The sequence below is a fragment of the Barbus barbus genome (genome assembly GCF_936440315.1).
Source record: "Barbus barbus genome assembly, chromosome: 28".
NCBI classification, from domain to species: Eukaryota; Metazoa; Chordata; class Actinopteri; order Cypriniformes; family Cyprinidae; genus Barbus; species Barbus barbus.
Window position 1 is genome coordinate 18,534,184 of NC_136756.1, and position 18,652 is coordinate 18,552,835.

At 38.2% G+C, this 18,652-nt stretch overlaps 2 protein-coding genes across 3 annotated transcripts; both read right to left on the bottom strand.

Moving 5' to 3' along the window:
• Positions 1–209: 209 nt before the first annotated feature.
• LOC306848344 (TBC1 domain family member 25-like) lies at positions 210–7,836 on the bottom strand. Of its 2 annotated transcripts, XM_079382832.1 has the most exons (8): positions 7,644–7,836; positions 7,044–7,098; positions 6,003–6,112; positions 5,682–5,836; positions 5,154–5,278; positions 4,544–4,732; positions 3,383–3,658; positions 210–3,294 (listed from the first exon to the last, which is right to left on the bottom strand). In XM_079382832.1, the coding sequence occupies exons 4-8, from the start codon at positions 5,776–5,778 to the stop codon at positions 1,582–1,584; spliced, it is 2,400 nt and encodes a 799-aa protein (XP_079238958.1). In that variant the 5' UTR covers positions 5,779–5,836; positions 6,003–6,112; positions 7,044–7,098; positions 7,644–7,836; the 3' UTR covers positions 210–1,581. The 2 variants fall into 2 exon arrangements, with proteins under 2 accessions (XP_079238958.1, XP_079238957.1); XM_079382831.1 differs by lacking the exon at positions 7,044–7,098 and having other exon boundaries at positions 7,644–7,831.
• A 1,122-nt stretch (positions 7,837–8,958) lies between these two features.
• LOC306848345 (5'-nucleotidase domain-containing protein 2-like) lies at positions 8,959–18,646 on the bottom strand. Its single transcript, XM_079382833.1, has 14 exons — positions 18,018–18,646; positions 17,525–17,709; positions 16,578–16,652; positions 16,421–16,476; positions 16,235–16,328; positions 15,038–15,166; positions 14,108–14,168; positions 13,489–13,591; positions 13,199–13,300; positions 12,515–12,596; positions 11,709–11,795; positions 11,365–11,505; positions 10,221–10,285; positions 8,959–10,130 (listed from the first exon to the last, which is right to left on the bottom strand). Exons 1-14 carry the CDS (start codon positions 18,385–18,387, stop codon positions 9,869–9,871), a joined length of 1,812 nt encoding a protein of 603 aa, XP_079238959.1. The 5' UTR covers positions 18,388–18,646; the 3' UTR covers positions 8,959–9,868.
• Between the last annotated feature and the right edge of the window lie 6 nt (positions 18,647–18,652).

The following is an 18,652-nucleotide window of genomic DNA, read 5'->3' on the forward strand; positions in this document are numbered from 1 at the left end:
ATTAGCCGAGTGACCAGCTATCATATTCTAAAAACCAGCTCGACCGGCCAGTTGCAGGTTTGTTGCTTGTCCAAGATGATCTACCACCTTGCACCAGCTAGAAACCAGCTACCATGTTCCAAAAAAAAATTAAAAAATCAAACAAATTAAGATGCAATTCCAGCAGGGATTTAATTAACTCTTTTTGTGTCTAAAGAAAGGTCACTGATCAATTAATATTCAGTGAATTTATTGTACAAATAGGAGTATTGCAAGCATTCAATCTAGCAAGTCTCTCCATTGGTATGAGTAAAATACTATCATACAGAACCAAACCAAAATCAGAGAAACAAACATACAAGTATACGCAGGACTCATCACTGTTCCACTTTCCAGGAAAATCATTTTTTAGTCCATGTGCAGGTTTATCATTTTAGCACTTAGAAAAAAAAAAGAGAAAAGAACACTTGGTATTAAGACATAAAGAATGAGTCTAAGGTCTCCAATGAAATGCATTCTGCTAAAGGCATTAAACACTTTTATAATACTCTTGTGTAATTCTTTTTTTAAATTTATTGTGTTGCCTCTTGATGATAAAGTCGTTATGGCAACAAAATAACAGACAAACTTTTGGCGGATGAAAGATGAAAGCAATGAAATTATATTTACCTACAGAAGAAAGAAAGACAGAAATGCCTAATTCAGTGAAACGAGGCACTTCTCCAACAAAGGCGAGGATAAGTGAAACCAAATTACCAGCCATTCTCCATGCTGAGTGCTGCTTTACCAAAACACCCACTGCATGTAGAGCTACAGCTGACAGGTCAAATAGCTGTTGTACACTAGAGAAGATTTCTACTCGTAGTTCAGAGATCAATTGAAGATTGGGGCTGAATGTTACCTATTCTACAACAGGTGGTTTCACATTGATGGGACACTGGATAATGCATCAGCACCTTCATCTCTGGTCAAATGTTTCGTACAAACAAAAGTCAAGGCTTAAGGTTCTCATAAAGCACAAATGACAAGTATCAGTATAACAAATACACCCTTGCTGCTGGCAATGTCAAACAAAATTCATGAATACATTTCAGAGAGCGTCTCAAAAGCTTTACTTGAGTAAACATTCTCCGCCCTACAACATCAAAGCCACGATAACCTCAGAGGACGCTAATGACACCCTTTTTGCCAAAATAAAGATTGCACACAGAGAAATAAATAACAGTATAATCTTGTTGTTTTGTTTTACGCAAGTTAGGTTACTATAACGGGTTTTACATGTCCATAATTTGTCTTTTGAAAGTGTTATTTACAAAGTGAAATGAGACACAAACGGGCCTGCCCTTTCAAAGGACAATCAATAAAGTGCAATTAAAAAAAAAAAATACAGTACAATGAAAGGGGCTTGACTTGTTGGACATGGAAAAGGAGACATGAGAAAGTCACTAAGCTTTGGTTGTTAACATAAAACAATACAAGTCTTATTAAGCATGTGTAAAGCACAAAGGTATGCTGTGATTCGGCAAGGTACAGTAAAACTTGCTTCTGGGTCCGTTTGTGGTCCGGAGCTGGTTTCTGGAGATAATCTCCTACTGCACAGAATCAGGAATCAGATGGATAGAGAACAACAGGAGTTGTTGGCGAGGGAATGGTATTGGCAAGATTATAGGTTGAATTCGGTAAGGTACCCTGAGAGGGCTGTACATTGAGGAAAGGAGGTCTAGTTGTGGGTGTTTGAGGGGATGTTGCTGCTGTGGTTGGGGAGTCCAAGCTGACTTCATCCCCTTCCTCCGAGTCCCATACCTCACTCTGCAGGTAGTCTGCAAAGAGGGCTTTAGCTCGCTGCAGAATACGCCCAAGGTTGTGGCGACGGACCAGGCGGTCAAAGTGCATGGCCAGCTCATTGTAATCCAGGCTGTTTTTGACAATGTGGTCACGATGTTCCAGCAGGATAGACAGGCAAAGGAAAAGCATGAAGGGATTCCCTTTCCCAAACTCTTGAGGAGGAGGAAGCGAGCAGGGTTTAATTCCGCCTCCTTCTGGTTTGTTTGTGTTTGGAGAGGTTACGCCAGACCCAGTGGGTCTGCATGGTGAGGGAAGATTGCTGGAGAATGCTTTGGGCAAAGATGGTGACTTGCCAAAGGATGAAACAGGCGAAGAGAGAAGCGAACGATTATAACCCTGCGATGGAGACACCAGTAAAGATTTCCCTGGGACCACTGATGGGGACTGAGCCCCAGTTTCATTTATTACAGCTTGTGAGGACGTGAACCCCCCAGGAGGTTTATCAGGAGACACTCCTTTGTCTCCACTAGAGGAAGAGGATGTGCATTTTGAAAGGGCATCGGGAGACGCCGTTCTCCAGCTGGATGGAGAATTAGATGCTTCCGGTGAATGATTTGAGCTACTCTTCCAATTTGGTAGACCAGAAGGAAGAGATGATGCTGGGGAAGCTGCTTGACCATTGGGAGAGTCTCTTTGCCCTGGAGAAGACGGTGTATGATTACCGATAAGAGGTTCCTGCTCTCCAGGGTCATCCTCACTTTCCTCTGTGGACTGACGGACCGAGAATGACAATGTGGAGTGTGCAGACTGAAACCGTACTGGAGATAACGTAGGATCAGAGAAATCGTTTTCATTCATGTCAAAGCTGTCCTCGTTTCGGCCACTATAGTACTTGAATTCCCCAAAACTTGCCTGCTTCTCAAATGAGGGAGCTGGAGCTTTGACATCATTCTTGACCATGTCATCTACACCGTTCTCTCCTTCACCTTCCTTCCGAGGCCCCTTCTCCTCCTCTACGATGAAGTTACGTCCCCCATCTGCCTCCTCTCGGGATGGTCTTAGCATGTGACGTTTTCTCTGCCTTTCTGTCTGCTTCTCTTCCATCTCCTCCATGTCCACATTCTGATGGAGATTCTGCAAGCCATTGGACTGATCTGCCTCAAGCGCTGGCCCCATAAGCTCCACCTCTGTCTCAGGTGGATCAGGCGGCAAGGAGCTCCAGGTGACCTCCAGCATTCTCAGGGCATCATCAAAAGCAAATTCACGCTTTAGCTCCAAAAGCAGCCAGCGGTAACAGAAAAACAGATCATCTGCACCTTTAGAGACTAGGTAGGCATAAAACTCAGGGTCTGAATACTGCAGAAGCAACTTGAGATGCTGGAACTTAATGGACATAAGTTGTCCGTCAGGGCGGAAGTTGCCCTCAAGACGTTTCATAATGCCACAGAAGCAGATAAAGGCATGAGCTTCGTTGTCCATGACGGCGAGGATTGGCGAGGCTATGTCGCTCATGCCTTGGCAATAAGACACCTGTGAAACCAAAAGAGGACCTTTTATTTCCCACAGAATTAAAAGGCACATCCTAGTGTTAGATTGAAGGGTATTACTGTGTGTTTACCTGTGGGTGTGTAATAGCAAAGGTGGTGAGGAGGTCTGTCAAGGCGGTGAGATGTGGGCTGTCCTCTGAGCCTGCGTAGTAAGGATGTGCTCGGTCTGTTCGAAGAACATCTTTCAGAACGTTTCCCCTGATGAACTCCAGGTCCTCTGCGCTGACCCGTTCTGTCCATTCGCTCTTCAGCTGGTCGTACTCTCTTGTCTTCCTCTTCATGTAGTCCATTCTCTCTTGCCCTGTCAGACCATCTGGGTACACATTAAGGAGGTATCGCCAAACAACCTGTCACAAAAATGCAGAGATGGAAGAGAAATTCAGCTAAAAAGAGGACTGTCTGCCACATAAGACTCTTTAAAAAGCTTTTTAAAATGTGCACTTTATTATTTTATGCATATATGATATAAAATAATCCATAATGTAATTTATGGTAATTAATTATATAAAATATTTTCCAGCCCTGAATAAAAATGATTGAGCTAATTAAGTGTTTTATTAGCTTTTCATTAAATAAATATTATAAAAAAACTAATAAAAAAACCATTAACTATAATCATTTGTATTATTTTGTTAAAACAAAATGTCAAAATTACAGAAAGTAATATGATGATATCCTCTAGTGGTAGATTAGTGAAAGGGTTCATGAACTGAGAAATCAAAATTCCCTTGATCTTTTGAGTCTTGGTCATTGTACTATAAAAACATCCTGTAAGTTTCAGAACTCAAAACTTTCTCATTAATCTAAAAACATCTTATATTGAAGCTGCCAAAACAATAAGTTGTGGAATGTGCCACTTTATGTGGATTTGTTTACAAACAAGGCAGTCTGACAGGATTTTCAGAAATATTGAAAGACGATGATCTGCTGACTATATTGGATATGACAGTTATGTTGCAAAACACACAAGTGTTTTTGAGGATGTACGCTGTGAATCATACACAACTGTTAGCCAATTGTACCAGTGGGCTTTAACTTCCGAGTCTACAATCTGCCACGCCTATTCAAACAAAATGTTCTGATGAGGGGGGTCAAAACAGGACAGAAAATAGCCTATTGCTTCTAAATTATGATATTTTTGAGGTAAAAAAATCTTGATAACATTATGTACACCTCAGAGAACAGTAAAAAATACTGACCGCTTTAAAAAAAGGCCAAGTCAGTCTGATTACCTTGCGTAAGGATGGCTCAACTCCACCATGATATATACGAAGTCTAAGTTCCTCTGGTCGGGTCAGTTGACCTTGGCTGTTCAGGTAACTGTGGAACTCAGCATCACTTAAGGGAGGTTTGAATGGTTTCACCTCCTCCCCATAGGACCAACTCAAGGCCTGCTGCACACGTGACAGAGTGCGACCCACCTAAACGTGAAGTTAGTTACAAAGTGAGAAACAGTCATAAAAATGTTCACTATTTATATAGCCTTTTTGCAAAAATCTATGGTATTAGGTGGAAGACAGGTGGAAATAAACATTTCTATCACATAAGATATCTGGCCCATAATTAACTAGCTATCAGTGAGATGCAGAAAATATTCCCTCTATTAAAATTAATATATCAAATTAATATATCAGTTTGTAAGCACAAAAGCATCACAAAGTTGCTTCTCACAAGAGCAAAAGTGGCCTTCAAGGACTCCTGAAATATCTAATGACTTCAACTGTTTGGGGATAATTGCCATCAATTAAAGTATCAAGGCAGTAGACTGCAAACCTGACTGACTGCAGCAGACACTAGCTGGAAAAACAGCTGGCTAATAGGGTGAAGAACATCATGACTGACCTGGGACAGCAGCGTTTGTGTGAAAGGAAGTGCGGCAGAAGCCAAAGACCTCTTCTCTCCCTGCAACTGGTCTGAGCCGATCACATCCTTAGGGCTGATTATGTCCCAATCCTCCAAAACAGGACCTTAGGGAGAATATGGTGCGAAATCATTAAAGAATAATGATAATATTTTTTTTAAAAAGCATTCGAGACTGGATTAGTTTTATTTGCAGGTAAATGCAGAATGTTAAAATAATTCTTGTAACCAATAAATACAATATGTAGACTCTACAAAACAACAAACATAGTGGAAAAATGTGCATATTCTCAGGAAAATACACAATCATTTGAAATGAACAGCAAATACCAAAAAACAACTTATAATTACACAGTTTTTTATTTATTGATTGATCGATTATTGATTTGAGGTTGAATGGCTAAACTGGAGAAATCATAAGGGAGGCAGAGCAGTCGAAGATTTTCAGAATCTACTGAGTTTGCCAGACATTTAATCCTCTCCAAATAGAAGGATGTGGAGTTCACTCACTGTCCTCTGATGGTTTGATGTCCATCTTGAGCTGGAGGAAAGGCTTTGCCGCACTGACAAATGCTGCATCTAAATCCCAGTCGGACAGCAGAGACATGTAGAGCTCCACACCTCCGCGTTCACGGGACAGGTAACTTATCCCAAAGTTGCGTTTCCTATAGGGAACCAAAGAAAAAAGACAGCATTTATGTTTGCTGCAGTTCATCTACCTATAATTGCTATTAAACATTCATAAAAACTGGATTACCACTGTATTTTTTTTTAAACATATCTAAATGAGAATTAACACAAAACAAATATATTTTGCAATTTCACACTCACCCATTCAGCTCAAATGCTCGTATCAGGATATGCTGCAACACCTCCAGTGAGGTTATTTGAGGATCAACAGCAAAAGAGCGGAACTCCACCGGTAACACCCCTTCACACTTCTGCAAACAGACAGATTTTAAAGGTATGATTTTAGAAAAACGGGTAACAATGCGTATTTTACATAACCCAACTTTGTAAATTATTTTAAGGTCCTGAAAGGCTAATCACACTATCCTCTGAAATACAAATCACCTAATGAGGTAACATTATACTTATTCAGGTGGATTTACTGCCTGTTGAGTCTCTGTGAATGTTGCAACCAACCATGGGAAACTGACTGTGGCTTTCAGATTGCTTGAGTTGGAACTTTACTAACATGAGCGAAAACACCTGCTAAACACCGCACTACAAGGTCATCTGTCCCAAGCAGACCATACTGCAGCACACCTGTCAAGGTTCACACTGAACTTAAATTCTTTTATTATTCCAAAATTAAAATTGAATCAATTTTCTAAAATAGTCACTTATGTGTCTCCAGCTATTTTTTTTTATCTCCCTTGCCAAAACGTGGTTTACTTGTTATTTCAGTATTTCTTATTTACTATCATAGCATTAATATTTTGAATTCTTTAATTTTTATATTTTAATTTTAAGTTTAAAATCTTAAAAATACTCACACAACCATATTTCATACATACTAAATTGCATTTTGTTTGTCACTTTTCTCAAAATCATCTAATTACTTGTGTACAAGCTGTGTGACAGCTGAGAGGAAAAAACATGCATGTAACCACAAACTGAGTGGTTTGAGTTGTAAAATCTTGCCATTAAAATAGCAGATCATTTTAATTCCATATCTCAAGAATTAGTGTCATGGCAGTGATTAATCAAAAGTTCACTGTGATTTAACTACAATTCAGTGACCTACATTCTCGTCTAAACAGACTTCTTAAAGAAACAGAGGTGGTGTTTTAAAATGGGCCAACATGTCAAGTGCCATTTAATCATTTATGTTGGTTCTCTTAGGCCTGCATCTGAAACAATACCTACATGGCTTTCAAAATGCGGAGCTTTTCGTATTCATCACAGCAGACCTGAGAAATGACTGAAAAACAAGCGAGGGAATTCATGGCAGGTTGATCATGTGACACTTGAGAGCAAACATGACACTATCAGGTCAGTTAAGTTTTTCTCTTAACGACGTGGCTTCACAAATAAATATACAGACATAAACATTATTACTATAACACAGAATGATAACGACGTAACTGCAAATGATTGACATGTTTATGTCGAACAGCTATATGACACGAACAATAAAATATAACTAAAACAAATTAAATAGAACAACAAATGAACATATTTCTACATAAAGTGTGTGTAATTTAAGGATTAAAGCAATATGATTATTACACACCCTTAAAGAATGCACGTATGCTCAGTAAACGAATGATTAAGATGTGATCACGATTTGTAAACAACAAAGATGCCAGCGAAGCCAAGCGATGATGGGCTGATTAAAAAAGCTCCTCGACAGACGCAGACACTGTCTCCTGGCCTGGCCGTACTACATGGACTGCTGTGTGTGTGTGTGTGTGTTAGTGTGTAGTTGGGGTCTGTACCTGCCGCTCGGTCCCCACAATCTCTCACCTTGACTTTGACACGAACTACCCCCCTCTCCTCCTCAGCCGACATGGTGGGTAGTCCGCTTTAGGGGTCCCGTTCAGAGATGCGTTGTCGTCATCCAGTAAAAAAGAAATTAAAAGTACAATAACAATGGATGCGGTTACCCGTTACCCCTCTCTCACTGCTAGGCAGGTTCAATGAAAACACCGTTAACAAGAGACTAAAAACAACCAATATCCTACTGACACCTTTCAAAATAAAAGCCCCGGTGCAAGACAGCAAAAGGCTTTCGTGTCTTAAAAATGGGAAATTTTGATTGTATTTTAATACAGTTCGTGTGTGATTGACTCGGGAACCAGAGCTTCGTCTATTTAGATAGATAATCATGATATAATTAAGGCGGCATTACGTTTGCTACGTGAGATAACAGCAACAGGATATGACGCCACTTTGGCATTACATCATTGGATTCATCTGGGAATGCATGATGCATGTACAACAAAAAGAAAACAAAATATTCAACGATGATTTACGGTCTGACAGATGCAGACATGTAGCTATTATTTAAATGGATTTTTACAAATATGTTACCTATGACAAATACTATTAAGCTATATAATAAATAAAATTACCAAAAATATTTGTATAAGCGAACATATCTACAAAAATATGTTTGCGTATGAATTACACCATGAAGTAGCGGTAGACGTTTTATCATGCATAACACAAACAAACAAAAACACATAGCTTTGCCTTGAACTTCTGCCGTGACCCGGATTCGAACCGGGGTTGCTGCGGCCACAACGCAGAGTACTAACCACTATACGATCACGGCGAGCTATTTGGCAGCTGCACGCAGATGGCAGTTTCAGGCCATATAATTAAACGCAACAGATTTCTTGTTTATATATCAGTTTCTCAGAGAGATTTTGTGATTATACGGACACTTTTTTTTTTGGATTCTTTAATGAAAGAAAAGAGTTTAAAATAGTTTTTTTTGGAACGTTATAAAGCTTTTTACTATTTTGATCCATTTCTGCCTTTGCTGAATAAAATTATCAATTTGTTAAAAAATTCCCAAACTCCTGAATGGCAGTGTATCAAGGTTTCCTCAAAAAAATAATCTGTTTGTAACATTAACAATATTATATCTTTTAGAATGATTTCTGAAAGATCATGTGGCACTGAAGAAAGGAGTAATGCCTTTTTTTCTATCACTGTTCTAAAACAATATTTAAATAGAAAATCATTATTGTAGTAATAATTCGCTTTTTTTCACAACTTTTAAAAGATGTGGGTTATGTTTCATTCCTTAAAGTTATTACAAACCAACACAACATGTATTAATACAAAGCCTTTTATTAAATTTTATAAATTGCAGAGCAAGTAAACACAAAATATGACATCTTTCTTGTTCCTGGAAAACTGAATTAAGCAGCATAGCTAGTCACAGATTTAACTGTAAGCAAACAATGCTCTCATTGTACAGAAGCTTATTCTAAAGACACAAACAGTAAGAGCTTTCAAGGTCAAAAATAACAACAGCATTTGGTTTGGCCCTCCAGGTGCTTCCATATATGTAAATACAGCTTTCAATTGAAAAAGAAAGAAAAACAATTCTACTAAATAATGAGCTGTGGAGACTGGTATTACTTGCTCAAGTTTAAACTTTTATGAGGCTTGGCTACATTATTACTGCAGTGTGGGGAAGGCAAGTAACATTACAACACCAAATCTATGAAGCTATTTGACCTAATCATATTTGTAATCAGACCTACTGTATTTGTAACTCATATTGTGCATTTTTGGCCAGCGGCTTAATACTTTGGCCTACCAGAATAAAAATTTTTTAAAAAAGTCTGGGTACCCCAAGTATAGTTTCATTCCTGCTGCTATCATGATTCATGTTAATACAACCATCACCCTGTTGCAACTACAAAACTCGTGACGTACAGGTTAATCTACAAAACTGACAGAACTGTAAACCACTTAACATCTAACCTGGTTTAGTAAGACGTAATGCAACAGCATTAAATGTAAAAAAGTTAGAGATAAGAACATGAACAAGCCAGTCTTTAACTGAGGCTTGAGAACATTAAGATGCATGGTAACATAACATCCAGCAGGTGGCCCTGTTGTATGTGGAGTTCATGCAAAAAGTGCCACGTCTCCAACGCTGTAGAGACAAACATACCCCCCCTTATTTAACTTTTCAGTTCATATTTGCACATTAAACCTTTTTAGCGGTTTTAACGAATATGGGCCATGTCCTCCAAGAAGGGTGTCTTCATGCAGCCAGTGCAGAGCTGGTCCATCCAGAGGGGGGCTTCGTGCTGCAGGGGCGTTCGGCGAGGGTAAAAGGTGTATGAGAGGTCGTAGTTCAGAAGGCAGCTGATAGAGGCCATGTAGAGATCTGAAAAACGGCACAGGCGGCGGGAAAAGTAGGTGGGGTTGTGGCAAGTACGGAATATGCTGCCAAAGTGAGGGTTGAAGAGGTTCTTGGTGACGGCCCTGTAAAAGGAAATTGGGAGACGTGTTACAGTCCTTGATCTGTTCATCAAGTGAGTTCAAGAACTTGTCTTTTTGTCTTGCTTTACTCACCGTAGCTCCTCCCTCTCTTTCAGCCACTCCTGCAGAACCTTCTTGGACTCAGGATCCCGATGCATCTGAAACCCAAAATGGAAATAAGTCACTTGACTAAAGAAAGTGTTTCTTTTTTTTTTTTTCTGCGAATCAACAGGGATAAAAAAGACAAAGACTTTTATTATAACTAATATTTCATAAATATATACACTATCATTCAAAAGTTTTAGGGCCAGTAAGATTATTATAATTTTTTTTTTTTAAGAAAATAAGACTTATTCAGCAAGGGTGCATTAAAAGTGACAGTAAAAACACTTAATGTTACAAAATATTTTTTTTATTTCAAATAAGTTGTTCTTTTGAACTTTTTGTTTATAAAATAAATACTGAAAACAAAAGATCACATTTCCACAAAAATATTAAGCAGCACAATTATTTTAAACATTGATAAGAATTGTTTCCTTTGCACCAAATTAGCATATTAAAGCATAAGCATAAACATTAATTGAAAATTCAGCTTTACAATCAGGAATAAATCATATTTTAAATTATATTCAAACAGAAAACAGTCTGAAATTGTACATTTTAACAATATCACATTCTCCTGTAAAGGCAGCCTTGGTGAGCATCAAATCTGATCACTTCAGAATTTTATTGGAACAGTGTCTGCTTAAATTTTATTCCTAAAAGATTCCATAGCATTTCAGTACCAGATATTTTACTGTAGCACAATTTAAAACAATTGTCACCCAAAACCTTAATCCAGAATGCATTTGACCCCATATTCTGTTATATAAACAGAAAAACCGATCACACCAAACGTTTCTTACATAAAGATCCAACTTTAGAAACGAACACTCAAAACAGTCAATTCAGATCAATGAAAAGCGAAAGGACCGCTGCCAAACCTATCAGGTCATTCCTATGCAACCATATACTATAGAAGCAGATCTAATGCAGATGTTTATTTTGCTCTCATTTGTTCTCTAGAAATTTGCTTATAGAGATACATTAAAGTTAACACAAAGAAAGTTTGAATACTTAAAATGACTTTATTTTTATACTTTAACCTGAAATTGAATAAAGTAGACACTCATCAGGATAATATTTTTCTATTCTAAACGAGAAGAGTGTTGGTGAAGTTCAGAGCCCCACTGCATACCTGCATGCGCTCCAGCATTCCGGTGAGTGCCTGCAACCACGTGAGACTTTGAGCGTACTGCTCTGTGTTCACCACCTTCGTCTCCACCTCAAGTTCAGGCACGATCGCTCCTGTCCTCCACCCATGACGCAGCATCAGGTCCTAAAATGCCAGGACGCAAGATGTTTAGACTAGAAGCCACTTCAAGAACCTTTTAACAGTCATTGTTACTGTGGACTCTGAAAACTACAGGCTGAGATTTATTTCCACTGTTGTTGGAATCACTGAGCTGAACGAGTAAATACAAAGTGAAGAGACATATGCGCAACAAATGTGAACAATACAGAAGCATGAGGATGACTCACTGCCAAATCACTGTAGAGATGATCTCCAAAATAGAAAACCCTGGATCCTCGCCATCCTGTTAGCTTCAGAAAATCCACAAGGTTTCCCTGAAATAAAGCAAAACAAAAAAGGCAGTTTGATTAGCAAGTTGCTAATATTGTGATTGATTTCAAGGTTGAGCTAGAAACTACAACACCCTGCGGTTTTTCCCCCAGTACTCATTCGGGTTTCTGGAAGCAACGAGTCAACAGACCTTTCATTAGTTTTGTATGGCAGGAACAGTTAGTTCCAAATTTCCTGCCAAGGAACTTTCCCAATCTAGGATGGTTTTCATATGCTGCTTTAACTTTATTTTGCCCGAGGGCGGGTATGTTGTCAGGCTAAGCCTCTGTTCTGGTCAGCCAAGTCTTTTTGTACATGCCTGACACCACTAAACTGTTAAATTGATTTTCCATTCAGTCTGAAGTTGACCTCGCCACATTCTTTTCAACTTTTTCCAAATTAGCCAAATTAAGTGGATAAATCATTCTACAATTAACAGACACTCAATGCTGAGCTGGAAAGATTTGGGTTTATTCCCACAGGGACAGGAAAATGTTAACCATGTAAGCTTTAAAATAACATATTTTTGCAAGTTGAGGACATATAAATGTCCTAGTTTCTGAAAACATTTCACCAGATGTATTTGTAATCTCTGATTTAATCCAGACTCAGAGATGAGTCAGCATAAATGTACCAACTAAAAGCTTCTAATCTGCCTGTATTGTTCATAATCATTTTACCAGAATAAACAGACATGATGCAGGACAAAACAAATCTGTGTTACCTGTTTATAGATCTGTCCCTTATCCAAACTCTTGATTCTATCCCACTGTAAGTCTCCATTGCTGTCCAAACGTCTAAATGGTCTGGAAAATTAAGAGATAGAGATGCTTTAAATCACTGCAAAGTAGTAACTCCATATAAAACTAAAAACACCCCTGCTGGAGAAAATATCATTTATTAGGAATCAGTACATTACTGTTTATCATCCATTAAAGTCATCAATCAAAAGATATTTATAATGCCATAAAATACTTGTCTTTCAAAACAAATGCTGCTTTTGTTTTGAACTTTCCATTAAATCAAAGAATGCGGATACATTATCACCATTTCCACAAAAATATTCAGCAGCAATTCGGTTTTTAACATTGATAACAATAATAAATGCTTTTGACAACAATATCAGCATAACAGAATGATTTCTGAAGGATCATGTGACACTGAAGACTGGCTTAATGGCTGCTGAAAATTCAGCTTTACATCACAGAAATAAATTAAAATGTATAACAAAACTTAATATTTTACAATATTACAGTTGTACTGTTTTTTTAATTGAATAAATGTAGCCTTAAATGTTTGAATATTGGATAATAAATCACCTCTTTTAAAGTGCACAATGAAACATTTTAAAGCAGAACTCTAATGACTGTAAATGAGATATTTTCCATTCACAATAAAGCAGACTTACTTTACACAGTCATTAAAAAAATGAGGTTTGTCAGCTTGAACAATGACAACGTCAAAGAAGTCCCTCCACTCCTTTCCAACCATATACTTCATGCCTTTATCACTGAAAAAAATACAGAAATAAACCCCACACAATTACATAATCATAACAGTGAAAAAAAACAAAACATAAACTAATGTTTAAATTTATGACTATGTAAGAAAGTGATTGTATGGAGAAATTCTGAGTTTCACTTTGAGGTCCTTTATGAATTAACCTGCTGAATATGATACAACAGAAAAGAAACTCACACAAAGCTGAAGGGGCTGTTAGTAATAAGGAAAAGCTTCTTCCCATCACTGGCCAGTCGGTGCAACACAGCGTATGTCTCGTCTCCTCTGAGAATGTATTTCTCTGGGGACCAAATAAGGAAGGAAAAGGGGTCAGAAAAAACACAGCCTTTTAAAACCAAGTCTATTCTGACTAAAACCAAATCAATCAATTTTACAGACTTTTATGAATGTAATACAGATTCTGATCAAATCTATTTTCCTGTTTGCCTAACAAGTGCAATGGAAAACCTGTGATAAGGATTTGCAGGTTCCCTGCTTGTCCGCAAAGATACAACAAACATTAAAACCAAAGATTAGATTGGGCTAGCCCAACAGAACTGCTCGCTACAAATCTCATTCTCCAGAGAGGTCGGATTATGCAACAGTCTGCTCTGAAAACAAAAGACTGCTCTCCACCTATATACACGCTGCACAGACTAGGTCGGGAGAGTCAACTTCAAGTCTGGTTGTCATTAGTTTCAGGTTTCAATAACAATCTTTACTTGGCTCAGTGCAAATCTTACTGTAACTAAGATTTTAAGTCATTTTTGTGCCACATGTTTGGGTAATGCACATAGTAATATTTGTTCCTACTTACCAAGATCTTGCATGATCCATTTGTACATGTAACCCTTGATATGCACCATTCCAATTGCATCCTGAAAATACAGATTTTGTCCATCAATCCAGTGCTCATATTTCTCAAACTATAAGAGTTTATCAAACTCTAACAGGCGTTTTCACAAACCAGTGCTCAAGGCAAACACTTTCTATTCTCTTTTTTTTTCACCTTTGTTTGCAAAAAATTATTTTAAAACTAATCCTTCACAAACTTTACTTTGATCTGCTGCCAGGTTTCCGGTTCCCTATGACATCTTACGTATCCACACGTCACACTGCGAGTACAGTACAATCTGTTCTACCAGCGCAGACAGAAGTCAGTTCAAAAAGCTGCGCTTGAAAGATAAACAAGCTCAGATGACGCTCTACTTCCTGACAAGCACACTAGTGAATGTGTTAATGAGGCAAACCCACATACTGCAGAAGAATTCATTTGATTCTTGTTGACACTTTGGAGCTCTGACAAATTTGAGATTTTAGCCATTTATTGCTCAGCTAATTTGTATTTTCTATTAGTCAGCGAAAGCTCAAGTAAGGAGGAGTAAAGAGTGGGGCTGAAAAGCAGAAGTGAAAGACAAGACTACATTCTGCAAGTAAATTGACCCAAAACAGCATGAAAAAATAAAGTAACCCAATTCAGGACCACCGTGATCTGGGCTTAATGAAAACAAATCAGTCAGCTGCACTTAGCCACAGGCAGAAGAAAGAATCCGCTCAGCTTGACAACAGAGTTTGCAAAACGACAGACAAGAAACCGCTCTCACGGATTTAAATTACAAAAGCAGTTTGTAAACTATTCCCACAGTCTGTAAAAACAGCCTGGCTTTATTGTGCAAATGCTCCTAATCGTCAGGAAGACAAGTGGTTTGATCAGGATTCACGAATGGTATATTGACTTCACACTTACTGAGACATCTTTGTAGAGATGCACTGGGTCGTACTCTATGTCATTTGAGATGAAGTAATCATTCGCAGCTGCCAAGAGAGTCATCTCAGGGATAGAGAACACGTCCATAAACTGCTTCATTTTGGGACCCTGGAACAAATAATAAAATGCATGTATTTTACAACAGTAATGAATAAGTAAAGCTTCTTTATATGTAAATTACATGTCTTCTCTAAGAGAAGTTGGAAAATTTGGTTGGTCTATTGTGAGGAAATTGCAGGTCATATATTTTAATGACCATTTCAGTGCAAAACCTCACACAAACAAAAAAACGTTAACCATTTTTTTTTTTTACAAAAATGTCCAGAGCCATGAATGTGCATGACAATATCAGTCATTTGTGATAAGAAAAACATCAACAAATAAATTCAGAACGAATCTTCAATGCAGTGGTTCTCAACTGATTTTGATCTAACAGAGTGCTAAAAATGTATTGTAAAAAAAAGTAGCCATATATGTCCTTAAAATCAAACATTATTTATTTTTAAATAAATAAAATAAAAAAAAAAGTTAAAATTTTTACTAAAATAAACTGCATGGCTTTCACATAAATCATAGCCTGTACAATTTAACAGGACAGTTGTGGATGTACCTTTTTTCCCAACAATGCTTGAATTTTATTATTTATGGTTTTCACTACTTTCTGTGACCTCATCAGAACCACTGCTCTAACGAATCATTCATACAGGTTTGCAAACCACTTTAAACATTTGACAAAAAATTGTTATTCACACAAGTCAGACAATACTAGGCAAGCAAGTCTTACTGCACCCTAAAGCAATATTTAGCTAATGAAACATTTAGCAATAGAGCATAAGAAAAATCCTCATTAAGTATCTTTGACTTTTTTCCAGAATGCAAAACACCATTTTATAAATCCCTGATACATTTTTGTTTCCCTTGACTGTGGAAATCCTGCAGAGAAGAAAGTGCCTTATAGCCATCTGATAACAAAAAGGGCTGTAATGTTTTTGTTGTAGATATACAGCGCACATCCACTTACTCATGGTGACTGGACACACAATATCAGATCTGAGCTCCTGACAGGGTGGTACCATTTTAGCCTCACTGACCTCTTAGTAATGAGGCACAAAAATGTAAGCATGCCAATAAAACCATGCAAACTTGAAATGAAATGAAAATGCAATGTGGAATCACCTTGCCGTAAAATCCACTGACTTGGTGGAGGGGAACATGATTAGAACCTCCATAAAGTTTCATGACCTCATCATCAGGTACAGGCTTCAGACCCCTGCGAATACAAGAAACAAAGTCTGAGAATAACATAACACAGTTCCCCACACAAACACACCGATTAAATTGATCAAATGAGGGTCAATTTACCTATAAACAGTGCCCAACTGGATATAATGGAAGGCATCAATTTTCATCAGTAGTCCCTGTGGCATTGAAATAATAAAAAATTTTTTTTTATTAATTTTATTGCACAGCTACAATTAAACAATGCTGCAAAAACTCAAACAAAGAAGGTTAAATGCACCTTTTGGATGTCATAGTGAAGTCCCCGAGTTGCAAAGTTGGGAATGTAGTCGTACTTACTGATTCCCTCGGGATACTAGTGAAAGAAACAAAAGTCAAGTTATCTCAAACATGCCAACCTTTAACCCCAAACACTGGGACTCCACATGATCCCTCAGGCAGGTCACCATCATTAGAACTATTAAGCAAAACAGACCTACATATAATCTGAGGACTTGAGCTAAAAGCCCAGCATACATTTGTATGGGGCCGTTCACTCAAAACACATTTGTGTGTTACACGGCACTGCTTTTCCACTGTTATCTATGCTAATATGAGCTAGATGGACATATTTTGACTGTTGCGCTCGCGTCTTTTGCAGCGACCGAAGCATAACGGTGCTCTAAAAAAAATGAGTAAAAAAAAAAAAATGAAAAAATGAAAAGGTCTGGAGACCTTGTGTTTTTATTTGTTCCTATTCCAGTGCGTCTCACATTTTTAAAAGCAAAAACGCAGTCTGTACATGGCCTCTTAGACTTTCTATGGGGGCGTTCACACAGAATGCTTTTTTGACTCCACTGCACTGCTTTCCATAATTTTTCTATGTAAAAGTTTGCTAGACAAACCAGTTTGACCATTGCTCGGGTCTTTCACGGTGTTCTAGAAACGTGGCACTAAAATTAAAAGAAGCTGACTTAAAAATAATAAACTTTTTTTTTTGTCTTGCATATATAAATATAAAAGTTAAACTTTAAAATAGACGTTTCCTAACGTTTTTTTCTTCTTTCCCCCATTCCACAGCCCCGCCTCTCGCGTTTTTAATCTCCAAAACGTGTTCTGTGTGAATGGACCATAAGTGTTTATTGGTTATGCGTTTTACTTCATAATAGCGCTCGGTAATAATAATTATTTGGTATCATAACAATGAAATATGCAAATATGGCATTAACTTGGATATTTTTCTCGGACCTTGTAGTGCTGGACGAGAAACTCTCGCGCCTTGTTGTATATCATCTCGTCCAGCGCGCTGGAATAGAGCGCGAGCGTGTAATCATAGTCAAAGCCGTAGATGTCCACCTCTTCCAGATTCACCTCATTGTTGGCATAAATGGTGGAAGGGTTCAAAAGATTGCACACCCCAGGAGGAATCAAATCTGTGGGGCGGCAAAGGGAGATTTTAAGTTTATTATTACATATTTAAAAGCATTGTGTGTCTTAAATACTGTTTCTTCTGTGCATAAACAAGGCAATTATGAAAAATCATGTCTCTTACACTTGAAATAGTTATGAACATAAAATGTCGATCAAGCATTGGACATGTGAATGGCAGCTGGCAGTTGTTTACAAAATGTCCAGAGGCCAGCGCCTCTTTGGAATGGAGGAAAAGTGGACAAATAAGTTTTGCAATAGGTGCAGAGATTACAGAAAATCACATATGAAAACTAAAATTAAATCAACATACCGTGCACGAGCCGTTTCATCTCATTGTATCTCGCCCACAAGTACGTTTTATTGTTGATCTGCGGGGCCGTGGATGAGAAAGCCCTGCCAGATTTGGCGAGAGATTCTTCGCCTCTATTTTTGCCCACGATCTGGTGTTTTTGCGGTGTGACTGCGGCTGCAACAGGGCTATGATTAGCTGCTAAATTTCTCGTCGGGCCACAGTCGTGTCCATCTTTGCAACAGTTCTGTCCGTTCATTGTTGCACCAGCCGAGGTGAAGCTTCCACAGGCAAAAGCAGGAATATTCAATCCTGCGCACAGCGAAACTCTGCAAGTGGAGCTTCTTTGCCACACCGCGTTACTTACACTGCCTAATTTTTTGCAAGCCATGTCTAAACTATACTAACAAAGTTGTTTACTTCTTTCACCCGTGCTTGCCCCGCGTGTTCAGTAAGATCGCTTCTGTGGGAACTGATACAGCTTCGTTGAGGGCGCAAGCTGTCTTAATAACCAATCAAATACCAGACTTGTAATGATTGACAGTTCGTTAAACCAATAAGACGTGGATTCTGCTGCGTCGCTCATCTAGGGGTTTGGTTTAGCAGGAAAACGTGTTTACATGCCAGTCCAGCCAATAAGTTTCCCTGATGAAAAT

Excerpts from the sequence above, each read along its gene's own strand:
- LOC306848344 (XM_079382831.1), bottom strand. The coding sequence starts at position 7,688 with ATGTCGGCTGAGGAGGAGAGGGGGGTAGTTCGTGTCAAAGTCAAG. Across the intron at positions 4,733-5,153 it reads CACAAACGCTGCTGTCCCAG|GTGGGTCGCACTCTGTCACG; the intron begins GTCAGTCATGAT and ends CTTCACGTTTAG. Across the intron at positions 3,295-3,382 it reads TTGCTATTACACACCCACAG|GTGTCTTATTGCCAAGGCAT; the intron begins GTAAACACACAG and ends TTGGTTTCACAG.
- LOC306848345 (XM_079382833.1), bottom strand. The coding sequence starts at position 18,387 with ATGGCTTGCAAAAAATTAGGCAGTGTAAGTAACGCGGTGTGGCAAAGA. Across the intron at positions 17,710-18,017 it reads GATGAAACGGCTCGTGCACG|ATTTGATTCCTCCTGGGGTG; the intron begins GTATGTTGATTT and ends GCCGCCCCACAG. Across the intron at positions 11,506-11,708 it reads ATCTCTACAGTGATTTGGCA|GACCTGATGCTGCGTCATGG; the intron begins GTGAGTCATCCT and ends CTGGCATTTTAG.